This window comes from Bidens hawaiensis, unplaced genomic scaffold (assembly GCF_021521415.1).
Source record: "Bidens hawaiensis isolate Kalapana, Puna unplaced genomic scaffold, B.hawaiensis_p1.1 tig00023229_1, whole genome shotgun sequence".
Classification (NCBI taxonomy): domain Eukaryota; kingdom Viridiplantae; phylum Streptophyta; class Magnoliopsida; order Asterales; family Asteraceae; genus Bidens; species Bidens hawaiensis.
In genome coordinates this window covers 26,102-46,922 of record NW_027493645.1, presented here as the reverse complement: position 1 = coordinate 46,922, position 20,821 = coordinate 26,102, and the positions used below count along the sequence as shown (strand labels likewise).

General features: G+C 36.6%; 2 protein-coding genes across 2 annotated transcripts; one reads left to right on the top strand and one right to left on the bottom strand.

The window, feature by feature from the left end:
- Positions 1-9,333: 9,333 nt before the first annotated feature.
- LOC143567172 (putative ADP-ribosylation factor GTPase-activating protein AGD14) lies at positions 9,334-14,961 on the top strand. The gene is made up of 12 exons (XM_077053647.1): positions 9,334-9,617; positions 10,702-10,763; positions 10,893-10,980; positions 11,053-11,114; positions 11,198-11,294; positions 12,599-13,486; positions 13,572-13,694; positions 13,782-13,856; positions 13,968-14,054; positions 14,388-14,484; positions 14,554-14,599; positions 14,689-14,961. The coding sequence occupies exons 1-12, from the start codon at positions 9,519-9,521 to the stop codon at positions 14,741-14,743; spliced, it is 1,779 nt and encodes a 592-aa protein (XP_076909762.1). The 5' UTR covers positions 9,334-9,518; the 3' UTR covers positions 14,744-14,961.
- Positions 14,962-17,666: 2,705 nt separating this feature from the next.
- Positions 17,667-20,240, bottom strand: LOC143567165 (RHOMBOID-like protein 2). Its single transcript, XM_077053643.1, has 6 exons — positions 19,817-20,240; positions 18,955-19,118; positions 18,576-18,739; positions 18,232-18,485; positions 18,036-18,162; positions 17,667-17,959 (listed from the first exon to the last, which is right to left on the bottom strand). Exons 1-6 carry the CDS (start codon positions 20,170-20,172, stop codon positions 17,837-17,839), a joined length of 1,188 nt encoding a protein of 395 aa, XP_076909758.1. The 5' UTR covers positions 20,173-20,240; the 3' UTR covers positions 17,667-17,836.
- Positions 20,241-20,821: the final 581 nt, after the last annotated feature.

Genomic DNA, 20,821 nt, shown 5'->3' with positions numbered 1-20,821 from the left:
CTCGGTACCAGTTGTCGTTCCTTCCTCCCTTCTTGATTGATGCCACCAGGTGTGCCAGTCTTCCATCCTTGACGAATGCTTCAACAATATCCTTCAAGGATGTACACTCTTCCGTACTATGACCTTTTGTCCCGTGGAAGTCACAGGATTTACTCTGATCCGCATTAGGTCGCTGCCGGATCATTGGAGCTTTTGGCCATGGTAGCTTTTCAGTGGCAAATATCTCCGTGACGCTTTTGGTGAGTGGCGTCCACCGGTGCTTTTGGCTTGAAGGGTGTGTGATTTCTTCCGCCAACAAGAGGGTGAGAGCTGGATGAGGTGTCAAAGTTTACCCTTGACTGCCAGATACCTAGCTTCCTCTTTTTGTTCTGCCGGGCGATCCGAACATTGTTCTCTCTTGTCCTCTGCGTGTAGAGGTGTGTACTCTGGGGAAGATCCCTTCCCAGTTGCTTCTCCGTCTCGGCAAAGCGCTTTGCCGCCGTCATGATGGCATCCCATGTTGATGGCATGCCATCCTTACCCGTCAATGTGCGGATAAGCTCTGGGTATTCGGCGCCTTGGATGAAAGCGGCGCGAACAAGATCTTCACTTATGTTGCCGAGACTTAGCTTTTTGGAGTTGAAGCGGGTGATGAAGTCTAGTAAAGATTCATCCTCCTCTCTAACGCAGTTGAGGATCGTCCACTGTTCTTCAGTATATTTCCTCTGCTGGCTGAAGTGCTGGCTGAACTTGTTCTGAAAGTCCGCCCAATCATAAATGTGGTGGACCGGTAAACGATCGAACCATGCCCTGGCCGCTCCAACCAGAGTCATCTGGAACATATAACACCACGTGGGTTCCGTCCAGTTACTGACGGTTGCCCCCGCAATGAATCTGTTCAAGTGGTCGTCTGGGTCGGATAGACCATCATAAGTGCCGATATTGGACATTTGTTTGGCACTTCTCGGGGCGATTGCTTCCGCAATGTCCCTTGCGAATTTAGACTTTCCTGCATTTGCAGCAGTTGGTCTAAAGGTTTTGGAGAAGTCACGCGGGTTTCTCTCCGCATTTGTTGGTTTGAAGGCTTCCCCAAAATTCCTTGGCTGGAAGTCCGTTTCCTTACGCTTCCCTTTTGCCTTATGGCGAGGGTTTGCGTCGGTATCGGATTCTTCCCGCTCATCGTCTGAGTACTCGCACTCACTGTTCATATTGAGATGTTGGCGAGTACTGCCAAATTCGTCAGCCTGTTGAATTGAACGCAAGCGTTCATCCAACTCAGCCTGGAACTCTTTCTGACGTGCTTCGGCCCACGCCTTAACTTGATCTAGTGTTTGGCGAGGGACCCTCGTTCGTTTCTCCAACTGGGCATCAGTGAACCCCAGTGGAATATTTACTGCACTTGCCCCGGCTTGGGTAGCCGGGGTAGTGTTCGTAAGATTTGTATAACCGCCGGTGTTCCCAGTTACTGGGGTTGTGGTCACCGGGGTTTCTTGGTCACTTACTGGCTTTGGGACCGGAGTAACGTTAACCATTTCTTCAGAAACTTTGAAAAAACTAAGAATTAGTTCTAGCTTTTATGCACGGATGGCGCCAATGAAGAAACACTAAGTGACCCGGGGCAGATTATAGATAATCTGGGGGTTAAGTAATGTTTCCCACGAGGACGAGGTTCAGCAGAGAAGATTGTTCTTCAGATGACCTGCAAAACAGACACCGTAAGCTCGTCACTGAGAAGGGGGGGGGTTCCTCCTTGTGACCACCCTCCGGCGTGAGAATCAGACTAGATTGCTCTGAATATAAGTGTATATTAAGAGATTGCTAGATAAGATGAGATATCAGATGATGTCCTTACCATTCCAAGGTGTTGGAGTATTTATAGCCGAAGGTAGGTTTCCTAGAAGGTACAGCCGGCTGAATAGTATTCCTGTTCCACCAACAGTGGACTACGCACAGGCCATGCTGGTTGGTGGATAGGCTACGGCCGACAGTAACAAGGTCGGCTGTACATTGTTCCTTTACTGTCGGCTACGCACTGTTCCACCAACTGTAGGCTGCGCACGTCCCATCGTAAGGGTTGGTGAGTAGGCAGCGGCTAATAGTGACAAACAGTACTAGAGGGTGCTCCTCCTCGTACTGGTGTGGGTGAGCTGTCACCCTGTGATTGGTTCACGGGCTGTTCTGGTCAAATCGTCTGTTCTGCCCATACCTTAGTGGGTATAGTACAAAAGATCTTCCAGAAGCATACGGACTGGCTCATTTCCCGCCTTGCTCATTCCTTCATGTGACTACTGAAGTAGCTAGTGCCTTGTGCGTGTAGCCTTGCTGTTAGTGCGGGTAGCCTTCCCTGATGGCTTGTATCCGCAACTGCGGGAACAGGCGGGGTACTTCACCATTGGGAGGCTTTCCCTGCGGGTACAGCTGGCGTACTGCGCGTAAGGTTCTTTGAGCATGGTGGGTCCTGCGGGAGCAGTTGGTCGTTGCGCAGACGTCCCTGTTCAAAGTGAGTCTTGCGGGTCCAACTGGGCTCTGCTGGGACCTACCTCTTCACATGTACATTATAATTTTATGACACCTTTATGTTTAATAAATAATCTACTTAAGTAGTTAATCATATAATTGATAAAAAATTATATATATATATATATATATATATATATGTATATTTTCTTTTAAATATAACATATAAGAAGGTAACGGTTTATCCCATTAAATAACTATATTACGTCATTTGTAGGCTAGTTGTTGTGAAGGAGCTTTAAACCTCAAGTTAAAACGTCGCGTCACGTTAAAGCCCAACCCCTTTAACATCGTGTTGCGATTTAAACTCTCGTTACCACATGTGGGTCCTCACAACTCTAAAGCAAAGGGACTTGGAACCAATGTTTCTACATGTGATTGCATATGAATCGCGTTGGTGTGTACCAAAACGCCCATCGGGTATTCTTATTTGAGCGTAGCAAGTAGATTTATGGACTTTAATTGGATTTGACAAGAAGTTGAAACCTTTCAATAATCTTGTATATCTTTTAAGTATGATTTTGGACCTTCTACCCATTGGGTGATCTAGCCTATGCATTGCCATTTTGTTTATCATTAAATCTATTTTAGTTTATGAATCTAACTTAAGCTATTTCGTTTCAATGGTTCTCGATTGATGTAAAACACATGCTTATATTTCTTTGGTTTTTTTCTTTCGGTTACTATACCGAGTGTCGATAACGTAATGAACGTAGCAAATCGATACCGACGGTTACTATACCGAGTGTCGATAACGTAATGAACGTAGCAAATCGATACCGACCGAATGAATTCCCGACACATCGCGCGTGGGAGTTTGACTAGTTATACGAGTTAGTACTTTTACTTCATTATACATAAACACTTTGTATGGCATCTAGATAGTCAAAGATAATGCATTGGTGGGTATAAATTTTCAATGTGAACATCCAATACATTTTTAACTTTATCATTTGTTACTGATTGAAGAACTGCAGTTTTCCTTAGTCTCTTGCTCGCCAGCCACTTCATTTTTCACTGCGGTAATCTGTAACATAAAATAAATAAATAGATAAAATGCAATGTAATGATATAACCATCATAAGAAAGTGTTCTTTATTTTCGCTTTCTACTTTTCATTATAAATTTTACCAAGATTTTACAGTTATATCTCGTGTCCTAGCCAAATCAGCGAAAACTTTAGTTCATGATATTATTTTAATGAAATCTCGCCTAATCAGCGGCGGGCGAGGCCGGCGATGGCGAATGGTGGTGGTCGTAGTGGTGAGCAGTGGGCAGTGATTGTGGTGGTGGGACTTGGGAGGGTGTCGACGGTGGTGGGAGGGTGGTGGAGGTGATGTAGGGTGAAAGAGAAAACGAAATGAAAAAAACGGGGTGCGGATGAAATGAATTTGAGATGTTTTAGAGAGAATTGAATGTATGAGTTTATAGATGTTTCATTATATTAACCAACCAAATATTATTGCTTTTTTCATTCTAACGTAATGGTCTCTGTCAGGCTATGTGCAGTGGAGGGGCTACAAAATAGAGCGTTTTGTGCCATGTAGTGTCCAGTCAACAAAAGATGGGTTTTTATTTAGGGTGTAATGGTGTTGTAGCCCCTATATATGTGTGTGTGTGTGCACGCGCGCGTATGTGTATGTAAGACACATTGAATATAATAATAATAATAATAATAATAATAATAATAATAAAACAAAAGAAAGAAAGGGTGAGAAGATATTGTCGCCACCCCCACAATTCGCCCAAAATTCACCCAGGGAAGCAGTGTTGTAGCCCCCTTGTCGCCCCAAAACCCTCAAATTTGTAGCCTACTACGGATGGCCTTACACTCCGCTTCTTATTTATATATAAATACCAAACACTACCTTATGTAATATGTATATGTGTAGTAGCATGCCTTTTTATTGTTTATAATTATTTATAAAGCCCCTTGTACTCATGTTAGATTGTCATTACCTGGTCAACTTTCAGTTCTGAATTTAAATGGAGTTTGCTTCATTGAAAAATTTATCTTTTGGGGATTTTTGTAAAAACTAAACCCTAGATAATAAATTTTCTATAATTTTGGTAACAATATAACAATTTTCATTTGATTCGTGTTCTTGCTAAAGAAAGCACCGTTAAAATCTTTCTTTTAAATCACCAAATTTTTTAAAATGCAAATTATAAAGGTGATTGAACTGTAATACAAGATCTAACCAAATTTGTAAACAACTTAAACATCAACGAAACTAATTCTATGTTAGAAATAAACATATCCAAATTTTATAATACTCACGTCATATGAGAAAAAGGATTCGCTTTCGAACTTCATCATTCCACAACGACCGCCACCGTATATTAAATGATCACCGGTCTTATGATTCCACGGTGAGAAAAAAGAATTGTCATACGCAAGGAATGTTAGAAATGTTGATACGTTTATACTTGCTTCTCGGCGGCGATTGACTCCACGATTGCGTTGCCTGAAGTGTCTTCCCATGGCTGAAGACGAGATGAAATTTGGTACTTTTTACAATAGTATTTAATACTCGTGTAATCATGAAATGATTACACGTGTCATATGTTTTGGATGCCTGCTTTAACAAGACATATCTATTTTAGTCTGCTCTATGGGCTTATAGATAATACTTACTTTTAATGGCCCAAAGCCCCAAACAACACATTACATCTATGTCAAACATAAGGTTTACACAGGGCCGTCTTTGAGGCATGGCAGGGTAGTCGACGGCCACAGGTCCGACACTCCGCTAGGCCCGAAATTTTAATTTTTTTTAAAAAATTATATGTATTTCTATCAAAAACATGTGTATAATCAATGTTTCAACACAATTACATAACCACTAGCTTGGTCTAACTGTAAAGGGGCATGACATCTAACTAAAAGGTTGTATGTTCTAGTCTTATTTGAGACAATTTTAAGCTTATTTTTATACAAAAGTTTTTTACACAACTTAAATCATATTTAAATAAACTCATTTATAATTAAATTATTTAAACCCAACAAAATGTTTCTTTTACTTAAGGCCCAAAAAAAAGTTCGCCTTTGGCCCAAAATTTTTTCGTCTTTTCGGAGCCGGCCCTGGGTTTACAACTTACTTATTTGTCTTGATAGTGGATCCATGTACATTATAAATTTATAACACCTTTATGTTTAAAAGATATAATCTACTTAAGTAGTCAATCATAAAATCGTTAAAAAAAGTTCTATATATATTTTTCTTTTAACTGTAACATATAAGAAGGTAACAGTTTATCCCATTAAATAACTATATTACGTCATTTTTAGGCTAATTGTTGTAAATGAGCTTTCAACCTAGGGTTAAAGCGTCACGTCACGTTAAAGCCCAACCCTGTAACATCGTGTTGTGATTTAAAGGCCCGTGATCACATTTGGGCCCCACCATGCGTTGAAGTCCCTTCTTTGTCACACGTTAATGTGTCAAAGCCCCTCCCTTGCCCCGACACGGTATGCCGAGCGTTTAAGCCACACCACATAAACTTTTGAAGCCCCTTTTGCAACCCACAACAACAAGCCTTACAGTTGTATACAACTTAAAATTCTTTGGTTTTTTTTCTTTTGATTGCTATACCGAGTATCGATAACGTAACCCACGAAGCAAATCGATGCTGAGCGAATGAATTCCCGATGCATCGCACTTGGGAGTTCGACTAGTTATACGAATTAGTACTTTTGCTTAATTATAAATAAACACTTTGTATGGCATCTATATAGTCAAAGATAATGCATTGGTGGTATAAATTTTCAATTTGAACATCCAATACATTTTTAACTTTATCATTTGTTACTGATTGAAGAACTGCAGTTTTCCTTCTTCTCTCGCTCGTCAGCCCTTTCTTTTTTCACTGCCCTAATCTGTAACATAACATAAATAAATAAAATACAATGTAATGATATAAGTATATAACCATCATAAGAAAGTGTTCTTTATTTTCTTTTTTCTACTTTTCATTATAAGTTTAACCAAGGTTTTACGGTTAACGAGACAAGACAGCGAAAAAACACCATAAAATCACACCACTTCTTTAGTTAATGATATTATTTTAATGAAATCTCGCCTAGTCAGCGGCGGCTGAGGTCGGCAGTGGCGGATGGTGGTGGCCGTAGTGGTGAGCGGTGGTCAGTGATTGTGGTGGTGGGACTTGGGAGGGTGTCGACGGTGGTGGTAGGGTGGTGGAAGTGACGTAGAGTGAAAGAGAAAACGAAATGAAAAAAAAAACGGGTGCGGATGAAATGAATTTGAGATATTTTAGAGAATTGAATGGATGAGTTTATAGATGTTTCATTATAAGTTATTAACCAACCAAACATTATTATTAGGGATGGCAGTCAAACCTGGACCCGACGGGAGTACCCGAAACCTGATATAATTGGGACGGGTATTACCCGTTCCATTAGAGTTTGGGATTAGTTTTGAAATTTTTTGCGGGTTTGGGATTTATAAAATGCCCAGTTACCCGGCCCGATTACCTGATAACATTGACCCATTTACCCGATTATATACCCGACATAATTTTTTGTATATATTTGTTATATATATAAATACATATGTTTAATATAGTAATATTAAAAGTAGTATTTTTGATTTTTTGTTAACAGGTGCGGTGGTGTTGTTCAACTAATTGACTTAAAGATACAAGATATAGTAACATTTGGCAGAATTGTATATATTTTGTTTAAATTAAATGTATCATAAAACTAGAACAATTACTATATCGTTTTAGTTGATTTGGATTATTTTACGGTGATCATTTTTTGTAATTGATTAGTTATATATATTGTCAAAACCCGACTGGTTTTATGTCGGGTGTGCCCGGCGGGTATTTTTAATTAACTAACGGGTACGCCCGAAACCCGCTGGTATGCCCGATACCCGATGGGTAATTACCCAATAAAAACCCGATGGGTTTGGAGCGGGTCTGGGACGGGTTTTATAATCAGGTTCGGGTCGGGGAATACCTAGACCCGTCCCAGACCCGACCCAGACCCAACCCATTGCCATCCCTAATTATTATTTTTTTCATTCTATTTTAATGGTCTATTTCACTCCGCTTCTTATTTATACATACCAAACACTATTTTATGTAATACGTATGTGGCATGCCTTTTTGTTGTTTATAATTATTTATGAAGCCCCTTTTAGTCTTTTTATCCCACTCATGTTAGAATGTCAATACATGGTCAAAACGTGGTCAACTTTCAGTTTTGACTTTAGATGGAGTTTGCTTCATTGAAAAATTTATCGTTTGGGGATTTTTGTAAAACTATATCCTAGATAAGAAATTATCTATAATTTTGGTAACAATATAAGAATTTTCATTTGATTCGTGTTCTTGCTAAAGAAAGCACCGTTAAAATCTTTTGTATATTCTTTTAAATAACCAAATTCTTTAAAATGCAGATTATAAAGGTGATTGAACTGTAAAACAAGATCTAACCAAATTTGTAAACAACTTAAACATCAATGGAACTAATTCTATGTTAGAAATAAACATATCCAAATTTTATAATACTCACGTCATATGAGAAAAAGGATCCGATTTCGAACTTCATCATTCCACAACGACCGCCACCGTATACTAAAGGATCACCGGTCTTATGATTCCACGGTGAGAAAAAAGAATTGTCATAAGCAAGGAATGTAAGAAATGTTGATACGTTTATACTTGCTTCTCGGTAGCGATTGACTCCACGATTGTGTTGCCTGAACTGTCTTCCCATGGCTGAAGACGTGATGAAACTTGGTACTTTTTACAATAGTATTTAATACTCGTGTAAATGTGTAATCATGAAATGATTACACGTGTCATATGTTTTGGAGGCCTGCTTTAACAAGACATATTTATTTTAGTATGCTCTATGGGCTTATAGATAATATTTACTTTTAATGGCCCAAAGCCTGAAACGACACATTACATCTATGTCAACCATAAGGTTAACAACTTACTTATTTGTCTTGATAGTGGATCCATGCACATTATAAATTTATAACACCTTTATGTTTAATAGATAATCTACTTAAGTAGTCAATCATAAAATCGTTAAAAAAATTCTATATATATTTTTCTTGTAACTGTAACATATAAGAAGGTAGCAATCTATCCCATTAAATAACTATATTACGTCATTTATAGGCTAATTGTTGTAAATGAGCTTTCAACCTCAGGTTAAAGCGTCACGTCACGCTAAAGCCCAACCCCTGTAACATCGTGTTGTGATTTAAATTCCCGTTACCACATTTGGGTCCCACCATGCGTTGAAGTCCCTTCTTTGTCACCCGTTAATGTGTCGAAGCCCCTCCCTTGCCCCAACACGATATGCCCAGCGTTCAAGCCACATCACATAAACTTTTGAAGCCCCTTTTGCAACCCACAAGAACGAGCCTTACCGTTGTATACAACTTAAAATGCTTTAGAATCAAACGAAACAACCAATATTTACAATATTAGGGTATAAATAAATAGTTTTAAACTTTTTGTAGATATTCATCCTTTTTGAATGTTATTATATCATCTTCAGTTTAACCCTTTATAATTTGTTACTTGGTAGTCTAATATGGTTACAAATGTTTGATGAAAAGTTGAGGGAGTAAAATGGTGTAACTGGATAATAATGGGGGGGGGGGGGGATAAAGTGGAAACTTAGAGTGGACAGACACTCAGACAGGGAGCATATGAGTTGTATAACGGCCCAAATTTGAATGGGTGGATAATAATAATAATAATAATAATAATAATAATAATAATAATAATAATAATAATAATAATAATAATAATAATAATAATAATAATAATAATAATAATAATAATAATAATAATAATTGACTGGCCTCAAAAGCCAAATTTGAAGCACTTAAATTAATCTAATCTTCTTGTCGTTGAGGTTGAGGTGTCGAATTGGCTGGCTGTAAAACCAACTTAGGGCTAATTGAATCGGTGTTTGAAAACCCTAGATTCAGCTCGCTCGTTCAATCTGAAATTAATCAATTGAATTGAAGATGCGCAGTAGCAGGAAGGTAGAGGAGCGAAATGAAAAGATAATTAGGGGATTGATGAAGCTTCCTCCCAATCGAAGATGCATCAATTGCAACAGCCTCGTATGTATTTATTTCTATCACTTATTCAACTTTATATTATTACTTAATTGTACCTGTTTCCTGTTTGTACTTGTTAGTTTACACTCACCTTCATATGTATCTATCACTGAATCTATATATGTATCTGTAGAATTCATACCATATGCACATCCATAGCATTATTATTCATCAATTTGAAATTACTGTATTTTAAGGGTCTAGACGATCCGTGAGCTCGTGTAGCCTCTACCTCTGCTCGTGAGTAGTTTTTCGAGTTCTATTTCTAAACCTTGAGGTCAGCTCCTGAGTAGTTTTTCAAGTTCTGCCTCGGCTCGACTCGTTTATTAGCCATTAATTATTTTACTAATATCTTTACCTGTTTTTTGTATATATTTTAACTGTAATTTTTTATATAGAACGTAATACATATTATTTACATTTTATCATACTTTTTGTATATAATAATAATTATTATAAATATATATATATATATATATATATATATATATATATATTTAATATGTTAAATAAAACATTAGATAAATAATAGGTTCGCTTAGGCTCGCAAGCTGGCTCAAGCACGATGAGTGAAGCTTGGGCTCGTTTATTAAACAAACTTATTTATTTTTAAGCTCAAGCTCATTTAACTCGGATCGATTCAAGTTTTTAATGAGCCGATCTCAAGTGGCTCACAAGCGGCTCAGTCCGTTTATACCCTACTGTATTTCGAGACTCAAATGTACAGATCTATCATAGAAATATTGCATACAGATCATCATGTTGGGAGGAAACAAAGAATATAAAACTTGGATTTCAATATTTAATTCTATGTAAAATTGACAATGATTCTTACTATTCTCTTGATGTTTACTGATTGGCATTTTTTAATTTGGATTTTTCAATGTTGTTATGATATGGATGGCATGGAGCACAATTTGTTTATATATTCCATCTGTTATAATCAACTGTAACCTTCATTCAGTTTTTTATGTATACTTTTAAGAGTTAACAGTGATAATTCTTGATTAGTTTAACTTGGTTAAACAGTTTCTTTTGATACTCACTGTTCTTTGACTGTATTTTGTTTCGAATATTTGATTCCCAGGGACCCCAATACGTGTGCACGAATTTTTGGACGTTCGTTTGCATGACATGTAGCGGGATACAGTGAGTTTCTCTAATCACTTAAAGTTCTTTATTCTAAGTTATTTTGCACATGAATGTTGGGTAAAAAATGGATGTATAATTTTGTCACTGTATAACATCATAACTAAGTTGTATAAATGCAATTTGCAGCCGTGAGTTTACTCACCGTGTTAAGTCCGTATCAATGTCTAAGTTTACTTCCCAAGAAGTTGAAGCCCTTCAAGAAGGTGGTAATCAGGTACCCCTACCTCCTAGTATCTTTTGCGGTTACAAATTTGTTTATTATCTCTTAATATATTTACTTCTCCAGCGTGCAAGAGAAATATTTTTTAGAGATTGGGACCCACGGGAACAGAGACTTCCAGATAACAGGTGATACACTTTTAAAGTTTGCATTTATTTTTTGAATTGTAAGTATTACATATGGATATTCTTATGCATGTTATCTATTACAGCAATGTGGACAAAGTTCGGGATTTCATAAAGAGAGTATACGTGGATAAGAAATTTTTTGCTTCAAAAACGTCTGGAAAACCTCCTAGAGATATACTGGTAGTGTACCTGCTTATTAATTTATATATAAATTTTCAAAGGGATAATATGTGCATAGGCCACCTAACTCCCAAGTAGTCAAAAGTTATCACTAAAGCCCCACCCAAATAGTAAAACAACTTTAGAGGCTACTTTTTCGTTTAGGTTGAACTTCATATATACCCTAGAAACTTCTGAAATATCATATAGGTACCCAATCTAAAATGAAAATATCATATCTACCCCTAGAAACTAATTAAAATATCATAGTTATCCTTTTCGTTAAAAACAGGCTAGGATATTACCGTTATATTTCTTAAAACCTTTCATATTTATCCATTTTAATCATAAAAGTTCATATGTATTAACTTAAAAGTTTCATAAAATCAGGGTAGAATGGTCATGTATTTCAGTTCAGCCTTTTATTTATGCTGATATTTGCAGAGAAAGAACTTGCTGGAATTTTGTAAAATGTCGAAATGCTCCTAAGTAAATTTTTTAGCACTTTTAGAGTTGTAAAATTACAAAGACGGCCATTAATCTATTAAATGCAGGGCCACTTTTGTCATTTTAACAACTTTAAACATCTTGACCGTAAAACTAATGTCATTAAATTTAAATTTTAGCACTTTTAGAGTTGTAAAATAACCAAAATACCCATGAATCTTCTAAATTCAGTGGCACTTTTGTCATTTTAACAATCTAAGCTTGACACACCTTTAAAAACAATGGAATCGTCATAAACGAAACCATATTGATACTTGGAGTGCTTTGAACATGTTTTAATAGTTAGTAACCTTAATGAAAAGCTTCAAAAACTTAGGGGGTGCTTGGTATTGCTCTTAGAAAGTGCTTATTAGCTTATTGGCTTTTTAAGTTGTTTGGTTATCTAAGAAGTGCTTTCATTTTTGCTTTTTGGTATGGGTTAAAAAGCTGTTTTTGAGAAGCCAAATATCTTGGCCTTTTGTTTTGCTTTTGGCTTTTAGAATATCAAATTACAAAATATACCCACCTTTCACTTTGCATTCATTATTCACCAACCTGCTTTTTGTCCTTCTTTGTCATTTTACCTAAATAGGTTAAGCCAAACACTTTTTAAAAACCAGCTTATTGGCTTGTTGACTTTTCGCACCACAAAAGCTAATCCAAAAACTTTTTTTGAAAAAGCTAGAAGTTAATAAGCACTAAAAAACACTTTTGGAGTTAAATAAGCAATCCCAAACACACTATTAATAAGTCTACGCATATATTATCCATTTTTTAAAATATGTATTTATTTGCAATTTGGTAAACTAACTTATTAAATTTGGCAATCATTATAACAGAATCATAGAAACCATGAGGATGAAACAAGACGGGCTAGTTCATATCATTCTTACTCTCAAAGTCCACCATATGATTATCAATATGAAGAACGCCGGTACGGGAAACAAGCACCTGCACTCACTAAAAAACCTGGATCCGACAGAGGCATGTTGCGGTTTCTTAGTACAAGTCGATTAAGTGATCATGTGCAGGAAGACACGTTTGCGAATGAGGTGGTTAATGCTAGGGCTTCAGATTATTCAGTGACTAATGGAGGTGATTTACTGAGATCCAATTCACAGTCACCTCCCCCTTTGTCACACTCATCAGGATCCGGAAAATTTGATGGCTTGGACCTTTTCAGTGCTCCAAATCCACCTCAATCCGCCACATCAGTGCCTGAAAAGTTTGGTGGTCTGGATCTTTTTAGTGCACCAGATGCACCTCAATCCGCCACATCAGCACCCGAAAAGTTTGGTGGTCTGGATCTTTTTAGTGCACCAGATGTGCCTCAATCTGCCACATCTGCGGTTTCTACTCAACCTGGAAAGTTTGATGGTTTGGATCTTTTTAGTGCACCAAATCCACCTCAGCCTGCCACATCAGCACCTTCTGAACCTGGAAAGTTTGATGGTTTGGACCTATTTGAGTTATCGGATGCATCTTCAGCTTCTGCAGCACCAACTTTGAGTGTGGATCAGGAGTTCAAAGCTTTTGGGCCTAATTTTGATTTATTTACCGTTATGCCACAGAAGCAGTCATTTGAAAGTTTAAGTGATAAATCAACGGATGTGATTACTCAGAAGAATGATGGGTGGGCATCCTTTGACATGCCTTGGCATGCACAGCCTAGTCAGCAAGATATTAGTGTCCCAGTAACTATACAGAATAATAATAATCATGCTCAGGTATCTTATATAGTTATTGTTGCAATACATATTTGTTTACTCAAACATAATAAGAGATTTGTTTAATTCTAAATTTCGTTAACAGTCATGGAGTTCGTTTGAAAACTCTACCACACCCTTTAAAAGCGTTTATACAAAGAGTAGTGAGCAAGTTCCTGTACAAGGCCCTTTAGTTGCTGATCCATATTTAGCATGGGGAATATCCGAGGTGTTGATTTAGATAGGAATAACAGTTACATTGTTTATAATGTAAATGCAAGTAGCTCTTTTTTTAATTTGTTGTATGAATTTACAGAATTTGAAGATGAAAGAAGTTGATTTTGATACTAGCTCTACTCTTTTTGTTAGCACAACTGAAGTCCCGATCCTGGTATAGTATATCTCTTTTACTTATTCTCCTTATTTTGATTTGTTCATGTTTATTAGTTGTCTGAATTGATGCTTTCTCATTAATATTAATTTTTTTTATGTATATATTCAGGATGGAGCACAACTGCATGGCCCTAATGCAAAATCTCACAATCCATTTGATTTTCCTAGTGACACTGATCTAGAATCTAGCAACATGGTAAATTCTGTGTGTACAGCTATGGGGCAAACTCGTATATACCCAACCAAAAAGTTTAGTTTCAAGTATACACACTTTTATATTTACTCATTTGATTAAATTTGGTTTGATAACTTGACCATTATGCCCTTCTCTTTTTCTTTGCACCCTAAACTCTTATATATTATGCAAGGTTTAAAGGAAGGGTATAAGTGTCATGAATTTCAAACGGGTATCTTTGATATTATGTTAGTTAAATATGATCTTATACCAAGTTTTGAGGGGATATATGAAATTATCCGTATACTTTTTAGTTTAGTGCGTATGAATTGATATGTTGTATTTACACTGCAGTATTTTGACATGAGCTCTATGCAATCTGCTTTGCCAACACCTTGGTTTCCCGATAGTGCAGCTGCAGCAATACCATTTACTCCTGGTACATCACAAGGTAAGACTTCAACAAACAAATGTACTAATGTTGTGTCATTATTAATAATATTGTAATATGATTATGCAGAGGCCTTAGTATTCATGGCAGGGCAAGCACCAGGCATGCAGATTCCGTAAGCCCCCCTCATATGTACTTTTTTGTATATGCACGCACACATATAATTTAACACTGTTGCCGCATTGTTGTAATGTAATTTTTTAGGAATATTCAAGCTCAGGGTCCTGTAGCTTCAGTTGGTGGTAATCCGTTTGCATAGGACTGGAAATTGTTTTGTGGATACCGAAGGGTCTAACATGACTGTGAAATTATTAGTGTCTGTATTCCATGTAAAATAAGCTCTGTGGTTTGAAGTTTTAGGTACTTTAGTGGTTCGCTGGAGCTATAAATGATGATAAAGTATGCTCATGGTTTCTTAAAGTTGTTAGCATATTATGTTATTTATATGGATATCTAACGTGGCTTTCTTGTACTTTTGACCCACCATTTGATTGACTCAATACACTGGGATTTAAATTTCTGCTGGCAGGCTGGTGTATGAAAACCATATCCCTTTACAAAAAGATAGAATTCTTGGTGAGTCAAATGAGTTGACTCGATGTGCTTTACTTCAATGGGTTGGTCTTTGGCTCAAACGAGACTGCGAACACGATCTTGTTTTGGTTTTTGAAAGTTTAGAAAGTTCATTTATGACTAATTAAGGACCAAGTCTGAGCCTCCATATCAAGCCTCGAACGACCTCCCCGATTTTTAAGTTATGATCGGTGATCTAGAATTTAGATGTTTTATAACATGATATGTTCTATTTAGAAAATGGTTAAAACTAACTATTCCTAATATGAAATGTAATCATTTGTTATCGGATTAGAAGATAACACGCCTTTGCATTTCTTCACCTATGAAAAAACATATGATAGACGTATAGTACAACGAAGGATTGGCTGCCATTGTGTTTAATTGTCACCAAAGTTGAAAGAAAACGCTGAATAGTCATTTTGGTATATTTATATGATAATGTTCATGCCATATATTCTTTTACCTCTAGTATTAAAATATATGAAATGCTTTCTTGTAACAATAACACTGTAATAACCTTGGAATGTGCAAACATGACTTAATTTATAAGTTATACTTTTGTATTGAGTAATACCAAAATAGCCCTTTCACCCAATGACAAAAGTCTTTGATCAAAATTTTAACAAAAATGTTTCTCGACTACAAAACTGATACATCATCACTTTTGCACCACGCTAACAATTTGTCAAATTTCTGTGACCTTGTGCTACGTCGGCCCAATCCTTACAGAGCTTTTTCCGAGCAAATTTAGTCATGCGCTATTTGGGAAATCCTAATCTATGTGCATTGCGAAAATGGAATCATACCATCAAGAGCACATAATCAAGTGTATACTGACATTTGACAAGTCCAAACGTATTAGACTTAGATACAAACATGTCATCAAGTCAATAAATTATGGGTAAACCTGAGCTTACAAATTCTTTAATTTAAAAAAAACTACGAAAAAAATGATTAAAAATAAGGAAAATGCCATAAAAGCCTAACATACTTTCGGCTTTTGCTTACAAAAATCACTCCACTTTTTTTTACACATTAAAGTCCCTTAACTTGGTATTTTTAAACATAATTGTGATCATGACCTACAATAGCAGGTTCCTTGTAATAAATTCATTATATATAATAAGAAAATAATAGATATTTATTATATATAATGAATAAATTAACTTAGAAGACATTACTGGTTTGAAATCATCATCATGTCTCCAACATACACCGCACAAAACCATCATCGCCACTGTATCTCCGGCCACCTAATTACCGGCAACTCAACGTCGTCCAAAATCATGGACCCTAAAACCTATATTTCTCCATTAATTCATGCTTCCCTCACTTTTTCCATCCAAAGAAAGCAAGCTAAAAAAAATACCCAAAATCAAGGACGCTAAACCCTAATGCGTCTCAACTTCCGCCTCAAAACAATCACAATAACCCCAAAATCCAACTAATTACAGCCCTCTTATTATTCTTTACAACATCGCTACAATTCCCATATTCAATCGGGCCTTAAATTACAACCGAAACCTTCCGCCGGTTTATTTTATTAGTGGAATGCACTTGTCGATCCTAGTGGGTCAATTTGTATGATGCATAGCTTATTTTCTTAGTGGAATGCAACCTAGTATGATGGTTTGTTGAATGTAAGGTTGAATTTGTTGTTCTGTGATTGTGTTTTAGGTAGGAGACGATGAAGATTTAATTTATTTATTACGTATATATTATTTATAATAAATATCTGTCTATTTTTTTCTTTATTATTTATAATGCATTTATTACATGAAACCTGCTATTGTAGGTCATGATCACAATTATGTTTAAAAATACCAAGTTAAGGGACTTTAATGTGTAAAAAAAGATGGAGGGACTCTTGTAAGCAAAAACCAAAAATATGTTGGTTTTTTATGACATTTTCTCTTAAAAATACTACAAAAGGTAAGGACTCAAACCCTAACATAAGACTATCACATTCACAACCTCATCGAATACTACAAAAGGTACGACTCAAACCCTAACATAAGACCATCACATTCACAACCTCATCGATTCGGTACGATACCTGTATTTCAAGCATAATTCGGGAAATACAGGTACTGGTATGTATAGAAACCGAAAACTCAAAACTTGGTACCGATTCGGTACCGGCGGTACCAAATCGGTACCGAATTCAGTACCTGTACCGAAAACGTTCATCCCTTGCTTTATACCTAATATTGTAATTTTAAACCAATAGGATGGTGAAAGTTTCGCCACCTATTGGTTTAAAATTACAATATTCACTTTTACTTATGAATAAACGAGATTTTACTAGGTAAGTTTGTTTGTTACTTGCGCATACTGTATTTTGAAAACGACTGAGGGATCCAAATTGCTTGTTGTTGCTTGCGCATAGTATATTTTGAAAACGACCGAGGGATCCAAATCGTTTATGGACCGTTTAGTTATGAAACAGCAGGTCTATAGTAACATAATATATTTAAATTCTTACAACTCTTAGCCAAATAATAATAATAATAATAATAATAATAACATTGTCAAACTAGAAAACCAAACGAAATCATTTATATAAGATGCTGCAAAAAGGAGAAAGAATTTTTGTTTTTTAAATATTAACCTGCAAAATATAAATCCAACCATTAATATAAATTCATATACTCCTGAAGCTGATGTACCACAACCCTCAAAATGTTTCAACCTTGAACCAAAAAAGAAAATCATATCATACACAGATGTACTGTTGTAAACATATGAGGGAACTATACCACCAGTCCACTACCAATCATCCACAAAGCTCATGACAAAGATCTCGTAACTGAGACATCTTCAGGTTGTCCAGCGAGTAGGTCACATTTTTACCACTGTTGGAGCATGTAACCGTATACAGATCATCATCTTGCTCATACTGCCGCGCCACAATATCATCCATTAATTACATGTTAATAAAAACAAATATAAACACGCCGAGTTTGGTGACTCACCATGCAAGCAACAGGCTTTGTGTCACACTTCCACCTTGAAGTAGGCACACAGCTCATGTAATGACACCACGAACAGTGATCGTTTAAGTTCACTCCACGCAGAAGCAAAACAAGCCCATTAATCAACCTTTAAAAACGGACCAAATATGTAAAATATAAAGGAAAAAAAATGTAAAATAACTACATATTTTCTTACCCAGCGACCACAAGGATGAGCGAAAGGATCCAAAGGGCAAGTTGATACGTCTTATATTTGGGCGTATTAGCTCTAGCCCGAGAAGGCGCAAATCTTTGTTTAACCCAATCAATTTGAGGGCGCATTAAGAACACAAACCCAAGAAGAAACCCCGAAAAAATACCTCCAAGATGTGAAAAATTATCGACGTGTGGAAGAATACCAACCGCCAGATTAATAACTATAATGATCACAAGGGTCACTAGTGTTGCTATCTAAACATAAATGTAACGACAAACCGTTAGAAAACACATTTTCCAAACATACCCGTTGAGAAACGATTGCATTGGATAAATCAATAATACCTTGTTAGCATATATGGTCCAATTAGTTAAAAGTTCTGAAAGCATGCCACCCAACAACCCGAAAACGGCACCAGAAGCACCAACGGATATGCCGCCCTGAAGGAAAAGTGCAGATAATAGACTGCCACCAAACCCTGATATTACATAAAGCAATCCAATGCGTACTGCAAACGAGTAATGAGCAAGAAAATTAAGTCAATATGCAAAATAAATACAGAAAATCAATCAAACATGTATCCATATATTATCTTACTTTTATCCTATTCTATATACTTCACTTATATACAATGAACGCCATAACAAACGTGCGATAATAACATATAACATTTAAGCAGTGATAATAACAAAATAACTTGAACATTGTAATCAATCTACTTACTGAACCCAAACTCTTGCTCGAGCCGAATGCCAATAACCAACAGACTCAACATATTAGCCAACAAATGAAAAACCCCACCGTGCAACCAGATGCACGTAATCAACCGCCAACCCTGGTGATCATCCACCACTTTACTCACATCCAAAGCCCCCATCTTCTCTAACCTAAAAAAACATACACAAATCCAAATTTAAGCTTTCCAGTACAAACAAAAAAACCATATCACAAACCAAACTAAAACTCGTTTCAATCACGCCTACATATAAAATTAGCATTAACAAATATATTTTCATTATCAAGAATCCACAGCTAAAGATGGCAATGAAACCCGAACCCGGTGGTAAAACCCGAAACCCAAAACATTATGAGACAGGTTTGGGATAACTTCTGAAATTCTTAGCGGGTTTGGGATAACTTTTGAAAATGTTCGCGGGTTTGGTATAACTTTTGAAAATGTTCGCGGGTTTGGGATAACTTTTGAAATTCTTCGCGGGTTTGGGATAACTTTTGAAATTCTTTGCGGGTTTGGGATAACTTTTGAAAATTTTCACTGGATTAGGATAACTTTTAAAATTCTTCGCGGGTTTGGGATAACTTTTGAAATTCTTTGTGGGTTTGGGATAACTTTTGAATTTTTTGCGGGTTTGAGATGGATATGGGTTTTGTAAAATGCCCGATTACCCGATAACATAGACCCATTTACCGGATAACATAAACACATTTACCCGATTAAGCCAACATCAAGTATACCTTAAAATTCCATAACTAATATTAACAATGTATGTGAATTACTGTGTACGATAAACCCTAATTTCTGAATATAATAATAACAAAGTAACAAACAATGAATTAAGAGAATTACGTGTCCGCAGAAGGCCCGAGAAGAGGGTTTTCCTTAAACGGCTTGAAAGAAAACCTGCCGAAGAAGCTACCGGCAATGCAAGAATCGGAGTTTTTGGGGCAATCATTAACATACATAATGATTATAAACAACACAGTGTCCGCTATCACGATCCCAGGTATCAGCCACGGGACCCACCTCTTAAATTGATTAATTTGCCGGAACGGAGAAGCAGTTGGCATTTGTCTTTGATTTTGATTTCCGGCTGCCGGTGATGAGTCGAGTTCGAGTGGATGAATGATGTTACCACCACCTCCACGTCTAGAGTTGTTGGAGTTAACTTTGATTTGGATATCTGGCGGACTGGCTTCGGACATGTTGCCTGGATAGAGCAATGTCCGGCGAATATATGGAGAGAGGTGATTGATGATGGGGTTATGGGTTTTGTAATTAATATGATGATGATGATGATGATGATGATGATGATGTAAGTAAAGCGGTGCATTTATATTTTATAATAGACATCCTCTAAATATCTGGGTTACTTTTTTTGTAGCCCTTGTTATTCGTTTTTCTGCGTTGATTGCAAGTAACATTGGTGTTTGTTATGCGTGTTGCCAGGATGTTTATGATATTATTTAGGTCAGATAAGGAATAAGGTTGATAGATTAGTATCCATATGACTCCGTAGGATATGTAAAGCGGTGACTCGGTGAACGGGATCTTCTGTTAGTTTTGTCTTAAAGATAATGAGATTTCACTTTGTGACGTGAATATGACGTGAAAGAGTATTCAATGGTCTTTTGGAGGGAACAAATGAAACCGAGTACGAGATGTCCAATCGTCTGTTTCCTATGTATGTAATCGGCTCATTTGCCTACGATATTGTATTTAATGTGTCGTAGGTAAAGTTGCGTTACATTAAATGCTTGTATCTCACCAGAATTTGTCGTTAGTTTAGCTATAAGGTTGTGTTGTGTGGCTTATGCAATTCACGGGTCGTGATTCTGAACATGTTGATCCGAA

Coding starts and splice junctions, on each gene's coding strand:
- LOC143567172 (XM_077053647.1), top strand. CDS start 9,519: ATGCGCAGTAGCAGGAAGGTAGAGGAGCGAAATGAAAAGATAATTAGG. Junction 11,115..11,197: donor CAGAGACTTCCAGATAACAG/GTGATACACTTT, acceptor TATCTATTACAG/CAATGTGGACAAAGTTCGGG. Junction 13,695..13,781: donor TAGCATGGGGAATATCCGAG/GTGTTGATTTAG, acceptor ATGAATTTACAG/AATTTGAAGATGAAAGAAGT.
- LOC143567165 (XM_077053643.1), bottom strand. CDS start 20,172: ATGTCCGAAGCCAGTCCGCCAGATATCCAAATCAAAGTTAACTCCAAC. Junction 19,119..19,816: donor CTCGGGCCTTCTGCGGACAC/GTAATTCTCTTA, acceptor ATGTTTTTTTAG/GTTAGAGAAGATGGGGGCTT. Junction 18,486..18,575: donor GGACCATATATGCTAACAAG/GTATTATTGATT, acceptor ATTTATGTTTAG/ATAGCAACACTAGTGACCCT.